The sequence below is a fragment of the Opisthorchis viverrini genome (genome assembly GCF_000715545.1).
Source record: "Opisthorchis viverrini unplaced genomic scaffold opera_v5_336, whole genome shotgun sequence".
Lineage (NCBI taxonomy): Eukaryota > Metazoa > Platyhelminthes > Trematoda > Opisthorchiida > Opisthorchiidae > Opisthorchis > Opisthorchis viverrini.
In genome coordinates this window covers 263,971-281,464 of record NW_008751993.1, presented here as the reverse complement: position 1 = coordinate 281,464, position 17,494 = coordinate 263,971, and the positions used below count along the sequence as shown (strand labels likewise).

Here is a 17,494-nt window from a genome sequence, read left to right as displayed (position 1 = left end):
CATATGGAAAACAACTTTGACGGTTTATCACGAAAGCATTCCGTGGAAGCTGAAGTCGTACCGATGAAGCAAAGTTGTCTCATGTGATGGCGCTCGAATAAACTGATAAACGCAGTGCAGCGAAACAGTATCGACAACATATATGGATTTACCAAACTTATGACGATTTTAGTCGTTTTGATTTCATTAGAGAATACCCATCAAACCGCGGCGCAAGCTAATCAGCTGCTCGATGATGTACCACAAAATTCTCAATAAGGGTGAAAGCATAAGTGAAACTCCAAAACATTGTAGTTCAAGCTTGCAGCAACCAATATGTGACCGGTAAGCTGGCGTGCCCACATTCAACCACATAATTGACGACAACACGCGCTTGTTACTCTCAAATTATTGGACAGGTATAGGACATCCAAATGCTTTTCAAACGACTGATGTTCCACCAAGTATGCATATTTCTAGTCACTCTGTTTGCCTCCTTTAACCGCTATGCCCCAGTCGGCCTGTTGTCCTTATTTCACGTTTCATTTATATCCCTAATCAGGCGGACGTTTTCCACGCGTATCAAGTCGTGCGTGCAAACAAAGTTCCAGCGGAGAATATAATTACCTTCGCTTACGACGACATTGCAAACAATCCCAAGTAAATATAGCCTACAATTTTCGATACTGATAGTAACTAGACTGTAGAAAGCGCTTTTCGTTGTTTGGCTTTTGAGCCGTATTTCCGACACATATGTTGCATGGATGAAGTCGCCTTACTGAAATTTATGAAGTGTCGTGCGTCACTTCAGATGTCAGATAAGGTTATTTTCTTCCATGTTTTTTATGAATGCAAATGCCATAGAACCTTGGTGCAACCAGCAGAATGGATACAAGATTCAAATGCAGCAACTGTGGTACACCCTCGCTGGTAAATAATGTTTTTACTACCTTTCAGTTGTCAGTAGTGTGAAATGAATGACATCGATAACAAAATGTCGTTTGAGTTCATCCGCCAGCTGATGATTTGGAACGAGCTTTAAGCAGATAATCTAGTAGTCTTAGCATTTTTGCAATACAGCAGTTTGCTAGGATTAGTGGCGGAAAACCTTCGAGAGACATGAAAGATTGGTTGTTGCTTGAACGCTGTAATAGTCGGAAGTCATTTGTTCCCCAATTGAATAACATTCAAGGGCACAGGATGAGGATATGCTCATATAATCTGTTACTAGCGGTGTTTCGCTGTATATGTATATAAACTAATTACCTTTTCACACAAAATTTGGAATATTCTATGTTGTCTGCCACCGGTTTTATAGTAGAATCTATACATCAATGTTGCGACCAAGATCGTCAGTTTACGTTTAATCGAGAACGTGACAAAGTGTGAACTGATGGTCGTGAACCGTTATTCAAAAACAAGATCGGGAGCAAACTTCCAAAAGAATTTACGAGCCTTGAGTTTTGTTTCAACTGGGATACATGTTACTTTATTTCCGAAAAGTTCACCGCGCCTTTTCGTTTTTTTTATTTCAGAAACCCTTTTCCAGGCAAGGTGTTCCATGACTACGAGCACGAAGATGTTTACAAGGGTGTGATAATTGACTACCGTGCAGATGTAAGTCACTGAGCAGCAATCAAATGAATTTATTCATAATGTAACAGAAGGTGCAAGTAACGTGACATTACGAATGAAAACACAAAGTTAACCGTGGGGCACACAAATCGTTTAACTCTAACACAGAACGAACACGAGTCATTAGGTTATAAAGTTATCTTGGGCAAACCACGACCGAGTTCGAGATTCTGCGGGCGGCCTACAATTAGACTCAGTATATTTTCACAGCGTAGTTCTCATTTCAAAGCTTCCAAGCCAGCGCTGTTGTCAAAAGAACCACCAGAATTTTACAGCGTTCATCAGTGACCGGAACCAGATATAGCGCGTCGTTCATGATGCGTATGCGGTGACTATTTTTAAACTGTAGCGCCTCCCGAATGCGCCATTGGCGGGGATCATTCGATGAAGACTGGGTCAGGTTTGGCTATTAATTCCAATGGGAGCTCGTCTTGATAATAGAGCAGCAAGGTGTTCAATGTCCCGAATAATCGAGTGAACAATAAATTCCAAGCTAATAACGGTACTGTTGTGTCGGCGTGGAATTATGTCGTTTCACAAGTTGCCGTCAACCTCATGTCCAACGTTCACATCAAATTATCACGCAACTCTCTTTGCAAAATATTTAACGTTAACGAGAGACTCGAAGGAATTCCAGCTGAATCCCTCGTCTTTGATAATTTTCACCTTTACCTGCCGGAGACGGCAGTCTCATTCATTGTTAGAAAACGTATGTGATGTAACACCGGAGATTGTACCTGCCTGAAGGGCTTTGATAGGGCAAATAGATTGTTGGTTTTCGGAGAGCTCTGTAACCTTATGAGTAGATTCCTGTTCAATTGGTGCACCAACCATACCAAGCAGCGTGTCCAAACCATCACATTTAGTTAGAAGATATTATAATTTCGATATTTAACTGTAATTTAGTTGTTTGCTGGCGGGACGTGCTCACTGTAAAATACCGCCCAGTTCTCATGGGTGTTTGATTCTCCGGCTACTGAGGTAGACGCGTGCTTCCAGGAGATTTTCGCTCGACTAAACTAAAAACATTAGGCTTGAGGAGCAAGTCCAACTCCAATACTCATCTAACAGACCAACTCTCGAACTCTTTCCTTCTCAGCGTTCTGCTACCGTCGTGAAAGTAATCTGAGTGAATAAGGAGAGCAGCTGCTAAATTTCCGTTACTTGCTAGACTGCAAGTGGATGGCTATTGTGGATATAATGAGTGCGGAGCAAACCATTGTCTCAAGGATAATTGATCATACCTGTTTATCTGTTTTAGGAAGTAACACCGGATAACTTTCTGAAAGTATTGAAAGGAGATAAGGATCTTGAAGCCAAGGGGAAGAAATTGCTGAAAAGGTGAGTTCGCGCGGAAGTTCACATTGTTGACGCACTTGTTAATCACAGTCACAATTCTAGTGATCCAGGTCACAGGATATTTTTATTCACCAAATGCTCTTAGAAGTCAGCCGATTTTCTATGCTGCGCGTTCGCTATCTTTCCATTTCTGCGGCTTTTCTGTTGTGATTTTCCATCCGCAACCGACAGAAAAGAACTGCGAATCTTCTCATATTATTTTGCCTTCCGTAATCACCAGTTAGCCAAGGCCGAGTATGTAACTCGTCGGCTCCTGCAACGGGAAATAAAACCCACGCTGTTCGAGAACATTAATATCAAATTCCCATTTCCGCTATCATATGCGTGAGAGCACAATTCAATAAGCCACCCTTCAAGACCACCTCAAAACTGCTTTTCACTTACAGCGGACCTGATGACAACGTTTTCATTTTCTTCTCTGGCCACGGTTCCTATCGCTCTATCGGATTCCCAAACGATATAGTAAGTTTAGTTAATATTGGTAACTACGGTCATAACACAGTGTTTTCAATAGGAAGCTGAACTGCCATTGGATTGTAGATTCTCAGATAAACATAAGTTGGCGCATAGTCATCCGTAATTCTTTATAATAGGGAGCATATAATAACGAGCGGCCACCACATCAACCGAAAAATGGACCGGATGCTGCTAGGTTCGGATGTCACTTTATCTAGTATATGGTAGGTTTTGCCAGGGTGCTTTAAATGATAACGTCAAATAAATTTTGGTTTATTAAGCTCAAGGGCGTTCACCTCATATAGTTTTGCCGTTGATCTATTTAGAATGCTGAGCAAACGTAGATGCCGAAGAATCGGGTCGTATGCGGTCGCTCATAAGGCGTAGGTGATACGAACACAAGATGCTCTTCATTACTTCTCGAGAGACGTCGCGAATTTTTGGTAGTTTGGGGGTGTCCTCCTATATTATAGATGTGAATGCAGTCTGTTATGAAAACTCGTGAAGCAAAGTACACCTGTTCTGTCGTTTTTGGGAATCATCAGTGGTGCGCTTTGTAGTTGAAACAGCAGTGTAGCTAGCCTACATTACACTGGACATGATGGCACAGATATTCCAGGGAAACATATGCTCACGATAATTTTCTTTCTTGTTTTGGGACAGATTTATGACAGGATCAATATAATAATAATAATATAATAAAATTTCGTAAAAGGTGATAAGGGCTAAAATATCCTATATGATGGGCTTGATAATTTATTATTCCGATTTTGTATCTGCAAGATTATTCGTTCTAACATTGGTTCTTGCGTGCGAATTTCCCTGGAAGAATTAGGTTACCGACAGCAGTGTAGCTAGCCTACATTACACTGGACATGATGGCACTGGCCGGTAAAACAAGAAATATTCAAGCCTGATTCATTCTCGTTCTCTTCGTAATCCTAGTATGGAGGTAGTCCCTGGTCATATACGAGAAGCGTTTCGCCGGGGATTGCACAAAAATAAGCCCTCATCGTTTAATGTCACTTCTGCTTTTGGATTAGTCTCAGCCACCGTAATACCGGTGCAACACCTGTGATATTTTGTTCTCTTTGAGCAACAAACTCCATTGTCAGTTGGATGCAGTCTAATTCGTGTAACCCGACTAACTTTAACTAGTCTCGTCAGTGGTCTGTTATGAGTAGTATCTTACAATGAATAATACAGATTTTACATTTACACACTTATTTGCTTTTGACAGGCTTACCCAACTGCATCCAGCTGAACGTCTTGTGTAGGAGTAACTGACAATTTTCGTCCAATATGGGTTACACAAGTAATTACGTTTCAGAGAAAATCGAGAATTGCCCCTATCTGATTATCCTTAAGAAGCGTCCAAATCATGCTGCTCTGTCAAAACTTTTTTTCAGCAAAATTCTGCGTAGTGTGTTTATTCTAGATTTCTCAGTCCTTTTCTATTTCCGTGAGTTGCAGAGTCAGTTCGTCGATAATTTACTTAACCGTTTCCCAATTTTGATATTGGTCGATTTGTTCTGCTGCCTAAACCCCCCACAACTGCAGTCTACGTGACAACTTCATCCAACGAAAAGGAAGACAGCTGGTCAACTTTTTGTATGGACAAGCGATTCGATATTTGTCTTGCGAACGAATACACGTATGCCTGGATTACAGATTCGGAATACGTGAGTTTTATCAAAACCGTTGGAGATAAACTTGTTGTGGACGGGTAGTACGGTGTTGTTCAGTAGCCAGTGCTAGTCCATTTGATCCTCTAAATCACTTATTTATGTATTTTAAATAAGTTGGCCATACTCTATTGGTAAGTGTTAATCTTTGGTTGACTGCCCGATCGAGCGTCTTCGGGTGTCAGCAAATACCATTGACATCTGTGAACACTCGGTCCAAAAGTTTCGGACGTATGCTGCACAGCATTCCCTAGTCTCGCACATTAGTGCCTGTGCCATTTCAGCAATCATTCAGTTGATGAATACCTCGCAGTGTGTATTACTTGGCAACATAGTACCTGACGCTTTCGGCAACGTAAGCCGGTCTAATTATCCCAAAACTGAACCTCAGAATACATATAGAACGTGCAAAAGTGTGCGGTGCTTTAGTTCTGGATAGCTTGTATTGATTTGAGTAATTTTGATCCTTCTGTGGCACCGTACGTGGAACCGATTCCCTTCAAAGTTGCGGCATATTTTGTGCGACTGTTAACAAAACTTTTATGAACATTTCAGTCTGCAAATGACTACTCACCACCACCACCACTACCGACAAACCCAGTGGCAGTTTTATTTAAAAGCATGAGAGGTTTATGGAAATTCAGCCATCACGACCTCTCGGAATTCTGAAACTAAGGAAACCATTCGTTGAATGTCCAAAATGTCTCAGTAACCTCCCGATCAGGTTCACGTTGTGGAGAGAGAAAGAGTCCATCAAAGTCTGGGCGCTATTAGTGGAGGTTGCTCCCTTCAAATGAAGTCCGCCTGAATATTATTGTGCCTTTTTGGGCGTGTAAGAAGCGTTTGCGCATCCGAATGTTTGTAGTAAGCCCAGCGATGTCGGTGACGTTCACGCTGTCAGTTTTTATCGAAATTGTCTGACTGGGCGTCGGAGGTGTAAGTATTCCCCGTGTTTACTGTAGCCCTAGGTTTTCCTTCCTGTTCCATAATCCTTCCTTTTTCCACTAAAGTTTTGGCACGTTTGTATGGTAGCGGAGCATTGATGATAGCAGTGATGATGGCTGCCCTAGAGCGTCAAGTCCTGTGTTTATGTGCAAATTGTCCCGGAACAGCGGAGTGCTCATTGTTTCATCAGCAGCGTGTGTCGTTCCATAACTCAGATGTCTTAACAACAGTGATTATTTCACGACTTCGATTAACATATTCCCCATTTGTCGTCATCTATCACAGAAAGACATGAAAAAGCGTTCTCTGGATCAACAGTACGAGGAGGTAAAAAAGAGGACAACGCACAGCCACGTGATGAAATACGGTGAGATGGTGAGTAACAAAATGTCACGGAGAGATTCAGCCGAGTCAACATGAAAAACCATACTTTGATGAAAATGACTGCATTTGTCGAGGTGACAGTTGCATTGCGTTGTTTTTTGAATGTTTGTATTCAAGGTTGAAAATAGCTTATTGGGGACTTCTGGTTCCATAGACGAATCCCAGCAAGGTGGCCACGATGACTGAAACTTCCTTCTTAAACGTTAACCATCGAGGAGCCAGTCAGTACGTGACCACGTGATGTGGTTTTCCGCTATTGAGGAATGGATGACGCTGTGTGCTGTCCATGTTAAATCCGATCATACTACTGATCAATCTTTTGTGGTTGAACGGTCAAGTATTCAACCATTGGTCAGAAGGTCGCCGGTTGGTAATTTCCTACTGGAATGAGATGCGCCTTCTTGCTGACTCCCACTAAATAGGAAACAGCTATACACTGCTTGCCGTTTTATCAGCTCCGATTAGCTTCACTGAAAGGGGGACATATTCATTCAAATGTGAATGTTCTGCCAGGTGGCAAGAAGCGGAAGTGCACAATAACCCGGGAACAAACGATCGACACAAGCACGTCACAGACTCATCGTTGCGCAATTCAAATTAAAACTATACAATTTGATGACATTTTAACGAACTGTCTACCTGAGTTAAAAGATTCAGTCAGACGTTCAAGCCCCATAGCTAGTTAAAACACACTTCTGTGTACACACCAGTCGTGAATGACCTATTTGTACTTTCTGCCGAATAGTTTGTGTGGTTGTGCACTGATAAGCGTCCCTTTATTGTTTATTTCAGGGGATGGGAAAACTCCCTGTTGGAAAATTCCAGGGTCATTATGATCTACTGAAAAAACGAAATGATAGGTCAATTACGGTATGCGTTTAAGAAGGTTATTGATCTTTTGAATTTTCTATTGAAACAGTCTTTTCTTACTCCATTATCTGTTTAAGGAACCACGTGACCGATCCACACACCAATAGCAGTCCAATAGGTTGGGTTGGTTAGAAACAGATTGTCACAATCAATTATGTGACATAAACGCCCACCACCTTCCGATTCGATATCGCCACAGAATGCTGATTTTTAGGATTGGCTCAGTTGTGATGGAAATCAGAGTTCTTGGGAACAACATGGTTCATCCGATAAGTCTCTCCATATGGTTTGTTTCAAATGTCTAAATATTTTCACAGGTGGAATTTTACTTGACTACGGCAGTAGATTGACCCATTATAGATCCGGGGGTTCGTGGTTCCACATGCACTAATTGGAGACTCGAACGTGATTTCACGAGTGTTTACGCGCCTCGCCCGAAAATTTTACTGGCAGAGATTTTAAAGTGGCTAGCCAATGTGAAACTGCGGCGGCGTGCAGCAGAAGGATGTTTTCTCAGCTGCATTCTTTAGTGGTTTCGAAGCGTCGCTAAGTATTTCCCAATATTTTTGAAGTTGTGTGACGCCGTGCCAACGTGTGCTCCGACCTAATCCCCGCACTACCAGGAGGGTGTGGACCACGTCCAGATGCTTGGAAACTGGCCATCCGTTGTATCACAAGTTGCAGGCTCTCGTGTACGAAGAGTGACCTAAAATCTTTGAGCCGTTCCCATGTATGAGGATAACGGAGAAACGTCGGGGCAATCTTGAGCGTTAGTAAATTTTCAGTGGGTATATACGAAGTCAGTGGGTTCTTCATTCGAACTGCGACTCACATCGAGGGACAATAACTTGGAGAATTTAGGGCAAACTCGCTGCCAATCCGCTTGCTAGTCACGAATTAGAGTACCAGTTTTCAGCAAGGAAACGAAATTTCGGCACCTGTGAACTCATTCAGACGAATGGACGGCAATGCCCCGGTTGTGCTCGTAGAATTTCAGTGGCAAAGGCCTTGCGGTTAGGTGAAAGCAAGTACCTATTCCTACATTCAACGAACCGACCAGACCCTCTACTTCATAGTCCAAGCGGTGTTACAGCGGTATTACAATAGTTCCGTTGATTAGTGTATAATAATTATCAGCTTCTCTGATATAATAACGTACACAAAGTTACATACATACATACATGCATACATGCATTCATACATTATAACATACCCGCATATATATAATAGTGATTCGTCTAGGAAGTCGGTTATTGCAACCAGAATGGACAAAGCTCCTGTTGACAGTAAATGCTGCTCAACTGTTTTCTTGGTTCCAGCCGAATCCTGTAGATAGTAAGCCCTCTTACCAGGCGCAGTTGTTTTCAAAGTCTCGGCGATTGATGGAGGCCGCAACCGAGGATGAACATGAAACCGCTTGGCGAAAGCTGCACCGTGCACTTCAGGTTTGTATGTCCTTTTCAGTTCCAGTTGATCTCAATAAGGTAACTGAATGCATAATGAAAGATTATTTTAGGTAAGAGTCTACTTGTGTGGTAGGAAGTAGGCGCTGAAGATGCATGAGGGCAAATAAACGCTCATCAGCGGCCGTTTAACAAACCCACCCAAAATCCAACACAACTCGGTTAAATGCGCAAGAATCGCTTATAGTCCACCTACAACCTCCCGCGACTATTCTCCTTGATTCTTTCAGCTAGGCCACATCGTTAAGGAAACGTTTCGCGAAATCGTCATGGATGTAAGGACCCAACGTAAGCCAACGTTAAGGGGCTTGTCCAAGAGTGATGCGCTCGTTTGCTTCGAGGCTTTATTCGATCAATTCAAGACACGCTGCTTCACAGTTCAGCAGGTGAGTTGACCTCGTGTTGCTCGGAAGCGAGGATGCGGAAATATCTACAACATGGAATACATTGCATTCACCCTTGTCGTCACGTAAGGTGAGCCGAGTTCAGTTCATTTCATTTCAGTGCTGTTCAGTTTAGTTCAGGTCCCTTCTGTTCAGTTAATTTTGGTTCAGGTCAGGTCAGGTCAGGTCAGGTCAGGTCTGGTCAGTTCAGTTCAGTTGAGTTCAGATTAGTTTGGTTCGATTTAGTTCAGTTCAGTTCAGTTTATTTTAGCTCAGTTATGTTCAGTTCAGTACCGATCCGGTCCATACATTTCAGGTAAATTCAGCTCAGTTCAGTTCAGTTCAGCTCAGTTCAGTTAAGTTCAGTCCAGATCAGATCAGATAAGTTCAGTTCAGTTTAGTTTAGTCCATTTCGGTTTTGTTCAATAAGTTCCATTTTAGGTCAGTTCAGTTAGCTTCAGTTATGTTGAGCTCAGTTCAATGCAGTTTAGCACAATTCAGTTCTGTTCAACGTAGTGCAGTTCAGTTCAGCTCAGTGTTCCAGCTCCCGCTGTCAAAAGTAAAACTGGAAAGTCGTGAGGAGACATCTACTTATTTTTAAATGGTCCCTGTGTTCATCGTCGCTAGGGACTGTACTGAAGCAAAATTTGCCAAGTAATTCTGGCCGAAATTATTAGTATTGCTATTTAAAAACGCACATATTCGAGGAACATATTCCGGAGCAATCCGACGTCCATCCAACACCAGGCTGGAAGTAAATGTGCGATAAAACAGTAGAAGGCCATGCAGTTATTTCACCATATATGATTTAATATCAATGAAGTTCATGTTTTCAATCTTTTGACGACCACCTTCAAATGAGTGTTGTCTAACACAACGAAAATCATTCCGCAAACAGGAATTCCGTTGAAAGGCAAAGTCATAATAGTGATTCGCCTGATTTCAAATGACTTGATCAAACGGTGGAGATTGCTTGCCCAAAATGAACCAAGACTTTTGTGTGTGGGTCTACAGGTGCGATAAAACAGTAGAGTGGCAAGATAAGATGACACCAAATAACTCAAGAAACTCGAGGCAGTTCACTTCAATATATAAGTTTCATCAAGAGTGAGTGGCATAGATTCAATGATTCGACAACCGCTTTAAAAAGGTATCTTGATTGAAAATACCAAAACTATTCTGTACAGACGAAGTGCATTGAAAAACACAGGCAAAATACTGATTCGTCTGATTTCAAATGACTTGATCAAACGGTGGAGATTGCTTGCCCAAAATGAACCAAGACTTTTGTGTGTGGGTCTACAGGTGCGATAAAACAGTAGAGTGGCAAGATAAGATGACACCAAATAACTCAAGAAACTCGAGGCAGTTCACTTCAATATATAAGTTTCATCAAGAGTGAGTGGCATAGATTCAATGATTCGACAACCGCTTTAAAAAGGTATCTTGATTGAAAATACCAAAACTATTCTGTACAGACGAAGTGCATTGAAAAACACAGGCAAAATACTGATTCGTCTGATTTCAAATGACTTGATCAAACGGTGGAGATTGCTTGCCCAAAATGAACCAAGACTTTTGTGTGTGGGTCTACAGGTGCGATAAAACAGTAGAGTGGCAAGATAAGATGACACCAAATAACTCAAGAAACTCGAGGCAGTTCACTTCAATATATAAGTTTCATCAAGAGTGAGTGGCATAGATTCAATGATTCGACAACCGCTTTAAAAAGGTATCTTGATTGAAAATACCAAAACTATTCTGTACAGACGAAGTGCATTGAAAAACACAGGCAAAATACTGATTCGTCTGATTTCAAATGACTTGATCAAACGGTGGAGATTGCTTGCCCAAAATGAACCAAGACTTTTGTGTGTGGGTCTACAGGTGCGATAAAACAGTAGAGTGGCAAGATAAGATGACACCAAATAACTCAAGAAACTCGAGGCAGTTCACTTCAATATATAAGTTTCATCAAGAGTGAGTGGCATAGATTCAATGATTCGACAACCGCTTTAAAAAGGTATCTTGATTGAAAATACCAAAACTATTCTGTACAGACGAAGTGCATTGAAAAACACAGGCAAAATACTGATTCGTCTGATTTCAAATGACTTGATCAAACGGTGGAGATTGCTTGCCCAAAATGAACCAAGACTTTTGTGTGTGGGTCTACAGGTGCGATAAAACAGTAGAGTGGCAAGATAAGATGACACCAAATAACTCAAGAAACTCGAGGCAGTTCACTTCAATATATAAGTTTCATCAAGAGTGAGTGGCATAGATTCAATGATTCGACAACCGCTTTAAAAAGGTATCTTGATTGAAAATACCAAAACTATTCTGTACAGACGAAGTGCATTGAAAAACACAGGCAAAATACTGATTCGTCTGATTTCAAATGACTTGATCAAACGGTGGAGATTGCTTGCCCAAAATGAACCAAGACTTTTGTGTGTGGGTCTACAGGTGCGATAAAACAGTAGAGTGGCAAGATAAGATGACACCAAATAACTCAAGAAACTCGAGGCAGTTCACTTCAATATATAAGTTTCATCAAGAGTGAGTGGCATAGATTCAATGATTCGACAACCGCTTTAAAAAGGTATCTTGATTGAAAATACCAAAACTATTCTGTACAGACGAAGTGCATTGAAAAACACAGGCAAAATACTGATTCGTCTGATTTCAAATGACTTGATCAAACGGTGGAGATTGCTTGCCCAAAATGAACCAAGACTTTTGTGTGTGGGTCTACAGGTGCGATAAAACAGTAGAGTGGCAAGATAAGATGACACCAAATAACTCAAGAAACTCGAGGCAGTTCACTTCAATATATAAGTTTCATCAAGAGTGAGTGGCATAGATTCAATGATTCGACAACCGCTTTAAAAAGGTATCTTGATTGAAAATACCAAAACTATTCTGTACAGACGAAGTGCATTGAAAAACACAGGCAAAATACTGATTCGTCTGATTTCAAATGACTTGATCAAACGGTGGAGATTGCTTGCCCAAAATGAACCAAGACTTTTGTGTGTGGGTCTACAGGTGCGATAAAACAGTAGAGTGGCAAGATAAGATGACACCAAATAACTCAAGAAACTCGAGGCAGTTCCTACAAAAAGTTGAGTCTACAGGTGCGATAAAACAGTAGAGTGGCAAGATAAGATGACACCAAATAACTCAAGAAACTCGAGGCAGTTCACTTCAATATATAAGTTTCATCAAGAGTGAGTGGCATAGATTCAATGATTCGACAACCGCTTTAAAAAGGTATCTTGATTGAAAATACCAAAACTATTCTGTACAGACGAAGTGCATTGAAAAACACAGGCAAAATACTGATTCGTCTGATTTCAAATGACTTGATCAAACGGTGGAGATTGCTTGCCCAAAATGAACCAAGACTTTTGTGTGTGGAGGACCCACTTATATAACTTTGGTGAATTATCAACAAGCCAAGTTGCCCGACTAATTTCAGAATTCCTTGAACCGTCTTGATCGGTTTCTGTTCCTCCACATTTACGATGGATAAATGTTGCAACCAGAACCATTGGCGTTCGGCACCCCTTCATTATCACTTCATTATCAGCAAAATAATCTGAACTACTCAGCTGGTTTTGACAGCTCACGACCAATTTTGTTTTGATTGGATCTCATCAGGTGGGCGCAACTCCCGCGTTTCCTTCACCCTCGTGTTCAATTGTGTATTCAGTTGAGGCGAACCCACATTGAAGAGATTTAAGTGGATTTATTTGCCTCTCCTGTCAAATCAAATTCGCATGCAAGTGAGAGGATTTGTCAAAATCAGCCAATTCGGGTTGATGAAGAACATGAATTTGACAGAAACTCAGGGAATGTGTCTATCTGATGAGCCCAAAGTTGGATGAAACCGGTTATGGTAGCACTAGTCTAGTTCATACACTTTCACTTATCTGCTAGTTTGCTGAAAACGTTCGCGTGTTTTCCGTTGGCGTCGAAGTAGTTTATTTCAAAGCGCTTCGGAGTTTCCAAAATCCTGATATGCCGGTACTCACCAACACCTTTCATGTGTGCGCTTTAGATTCACCGGCCTACTATTGGCTCGATCTTCTGCGTGCCTCACTGGCAGTCTTCCACACTGTTTGGCATAATGGCCACATTTTCTAGACAATGCTGAATTCTGTTAGCGGACGTTTAATGTATCTTATGTGAACATATTACTGTTTGAGTGAAGCCATTCTTAGTCATCAGTGCACACCTGTGTTGGTCATGTATGATCCTCGGTCCGTCGTATGCGCGTTAAAACTTTCGTTTTTATGCCTAAACTGATTTCCTAGCTGAGATCCTGTTATCAATCTGTCTTCAGGTCCCCGAGGTAGCTCACCACACAGTTCATCTTATGGAACTGTGCAAGGCGAGTTACGAGGCCGAAACCCTTATCGAGTCTGTCCACAACGTGTGCTCCTAATGGACGCGCACTCTGTTGTGTGATTGTGGTAGAATAAAATTAATCACAACTGGTTCATATCGTGTTCTGCTACCGTTACAAGACATGGGTCGTATCAAACTGGCGGTCAAGAAATCGTCCTGTATAAACCGAAAGAACTCAGGTAAAACTGTCCGGATTCTCAAGTCTTGTGGACCCATCAGGACGCTTCCAAAAATCCGACGTATCGTTGCACGATAGATTCACAGGGCGAATAAAACTAGGTCAGTCGATCAACGCCGTTAGGTCAGTTTTTCGCTCGTCTGTCCACTCAAGAACACTACACATATTTCCACTTTTCTCCTGTTCACGCTAACCGGACGTCGAGTTTTCGCTTCTTGTGAATCAGTGTGCAAATTAACCTCAGTGGTGTTGGAACGGATGTATTCTGCTTACTCGCTACACTTGAGGAAGCATACTTTGATTGAAATTTTTGACCTGATATCGTTTTCTCCACAATAGGAAATTTTTTCGTGCAGATTGAATCTCTTATCCACTTACTCAAAAATGGTAAGCAGGTTATAATAATTAAGCTTATGTTTTGACACACGGTTCTGAAATCCCGCAAGTGTTCATCATATCCACAGAACAATAGAGGAAAATGTCGGTAGCTCAGGTTACGAAGATGGTCGATGGCTTGTTCGCTGAGCTGAGCAATTTGATTGCAAACGTTCCATTACCAATCGAGGTGACCTAATCAGTGCGTTGTTGGGATCGTACTGATGCGTAGTGGTGTGTTAGTGGTTGTGCGTTGATTAGCCGTACGCATGTTGATATGCGTTCTGCTAGCAGAACATTCATTTTTCTGGTCGGGCGGTTCTATTGGTTGCTCCGTTGTTCTGTGTCTCTATTCGGCGATACACACGTGACCGTTTAGCTTGACATCCCTTGCCGTCGTAATTTGGTCAATACTGAAGTGACCTTTGTTAAATCGAGTCCCCGCTTGTGAACTTTATTGATTCGCCTTCAAGGGGTTCTTCGGTTCTTTGTTTGCGAATCCAATATTCGATCCTCCTTGAGTGTACCGGTTGAGATGTTGGTCTTTTGCACGTGTGGGTGCGTAAATTGGATCCAGGTGGATGCAACTGTTGATGGAATCTTCCGTGGAGTACCACGCTTCCAGAAATTTTTTTCCGTGTCTCGTGTCCCCATATGCCACAATTTTGAGTTTTTCAAATTGAATTTGTTCCATCGTAGGTGAAGTGTGTATCCGTGCAAAAAATCCAACAGTTTGCATATAATTTCAGGTTTCGTGGTTTCTGTCCGTTGGGCTTATTCGGAAGTAGTTCTGCTATGGTTGCCCTGGAGAGGTTGTGATTGAATCACGTCAACAACGATATGACATAAAATGAAAGCATGACTTGATTGGGACGTTGGAACTATGTACAGCTCTACCCGACTTAGAGGTGTAACTGTGGACAAAGGAGAAAATTAATTTTTTGAAGTCATTATCTTAGGTCCCACTTGAACCGTATATGCATTGTATAACGTAATCCGAGAGTCTACTCTAAAAACCGCAAAATTTTTGTTTATCCTAAACAAGCAAGCTGACTAAGGGCCTTCCAATTTGGGTATCAGGTCGCGTAGGTATTCACGGAGTCTCTACGTCACTTCGGATGGAGCTCAACAGCTTCGGTCAATCACTCAGTAGAGGGCGTCCCGATGTTGGATGAGTGAATCGGCAGTATCTTTTGACACTTCCATCCTGCATGCAATTACCCAAGGCCCACGGATTGCGATATTCGGAGGACGTCACTTGTTACGAGTCGGTATTTAGTCAGTTCCAAGCCCATTGCATCAACATTCAATTCGTTAATGCAACGGGATTTAAACGACAGTGTTGGGATCCCGGCTCATACACATTATCTCTATCACATGCAGGGCTTTTGAGCAGCTTGTCAAGCAAACCACTGAATATTTTGTTCCTGTCTGGTAGTCACATGATCTCCCGTGTAAACATCTGTCTCACTCCCAGCTGGCTTGCCCTGTTTGCATTTACACGTAGGCTGGCTCTTCTATATTTTACCGCAATCTGTATAATGGTTGACATTCTCAAATTTGCTCCATGCGGGCTTTCTGATAGATTTCGGTTATAATTTGATCTATCAGTCAATTAAATGAATTAATGACCGTTTCTCCTCGGTGAAAGAGAGCATTGGATTAAATTACACAGAAAAGCCCCGGGCAACTGCGTATATCAAAACCACGGTTACGCTATTTAGATATTCAGTGCCAGATTATGATTCGATTCGGACTCCCCACTGATGGTGTTTCTAAACTGCTCGTGTGTTCCACAACCATACTACGGATAGATGCGGTCCCCTATTTTTTGAGAGAATGAGAAAAATTGGAAATCTTTGTTGGAGAATTCTTCTTGGAAGTAAAAGCAGTTTGTGCATAAAAGCTGGAAAGCACTGTGAATCCGTTTCCCTTTTAGTGAAAATTATCAGCTGTGCGCATCTCACGAAATTACAGGTAGGTTCGAATCAAACCCATGACGGTCTTGGCTCATTGCTTTTGGAGTCACTCAACGTTCAACTCGTAAGTTTACTGCGACATGTATACAGAATATCAGAAATAGCTAGGTAGCAGTTTATGTCCCGGTATCCCGCAGGTGTTTCACCGTAAAACGTAAAGGTTGCGGATAACAAGGATAAAGGGCTAAAGCAAAATTCCTGTATATCACTCCTGCATGTTCACCAATCAGAAGACAGGCCAATCAACAGGTCAAAACGAATGCACACCCAGACGACCAATCATCAAATAAGGTTCACTCGAGTAGATATATTACATATCAATCCACGCACATGCAACAACCACGGACATCCAACCCAAAACATTCCGCACTGACAATGTCACCTCCACTCGTGATGGAATGTTTCCAACCGAATTGCCCAGTTCAGCAAACAAACCAGAGGCCAAATTTCATGGTACTCAGAAGTGCTCGCGATAGCTCGATAACTGATGCTCGAGTTCACTGATCAGATGTCCCATGGTGCCGAACAAGCCTCCGCATCACAACTCCTACTGCCTACGCTTGAGAATCCATTTTGCGTTCGGGTGGAATTTCAGCTGTGCATCCGGGAAATGTCACAGCTGCACGCTTCATGTCGAATGCTAGAAGTGCACGGACTTTGGTTTTTTCGGGTGCTTTGTTCGCCGCGCCAGAGATACTGCATCCCCGTGTGGGAGTGAGAGAAACCGGTAAGCATGGATTTAACTGGTGGCGCTGTCCACCAAGCACCGACGAATACGTGAGCCTCGCTACTAGGGAGTTAGCATCTGGTGCTCACATTTTCTAGCCGATTCGCCCGACCCGGCGATCTGAGTAGACGTTTTTCGGATTCGAAGTTTTTTCTCCTCCGGGTGTTGCAAGTGACGCTCAAATATGTTGCACAGCCGGGTGGACTAGGACGAGGACGAGGAATAACCTATCGGAAAACCACAGAACCTAGGCAATACCGTAGTCATCGGATGCTTTCTGTTCCCGTGGACCAAATGTACAATACCACTTCTCCAAATTCACTGCAAAATTTCAGAAACAAAACTCTGTTTATTTATATCAAATGAAATTGGCAATTTCGGTTGTTGATGATTGCCTTTTGTATGCAGAACGCGTGGTCATACACGAGGAGCTGAGAACGCTTGTTTTGCAACAGATTCATAATGGGCATCCCGAGATTAACCGTATCAAATTTTTGATCCGAAGCGATTTTTATTGATCTCTTATTGATAGACAAGCCGAAACACCCGCCAAGTCTTATCACATATGTGCGATGACTTGAAATTTGAAAATTTGAATTCCGACGTTGGGCTATACCACAAATTGCAGGTAAGGGATATATATGTACTTTGTAGGTCCAG

The 17,494-nt window shown here is 42.1% G+C and overlaps 1 protein-coding gene across 1 annotated transcript; it reads left to right on the top strand.

Annotated features, from left to right (window-relative positions):
- Positions 1-496: 496 nt before the first annotated feature.
- Positions 497-13,609, top strand: T265_15054 (hypothetical protein; the record flags this gene model as incomplete). The annotated part of the gene is made up of 10 exons (XM_009176390.1): positions 497-639; positions 1,515-1,596; positions 2,876-2,955; positions 3,360-3,454; positions 4,990-5,111; positions 6,345-6,434; positions 7,236-7,313; positions 8,633-8,758; positions 9,007-9,162; positions 13,511-13,609. Coding segments are annotated over 10 exons (1,071 nt in total), but the record flags the coding sequence as incomplete, so codon positions are not given.
- Positions 13,610-17,494: the final 3,885 nt, after the last annotated feature.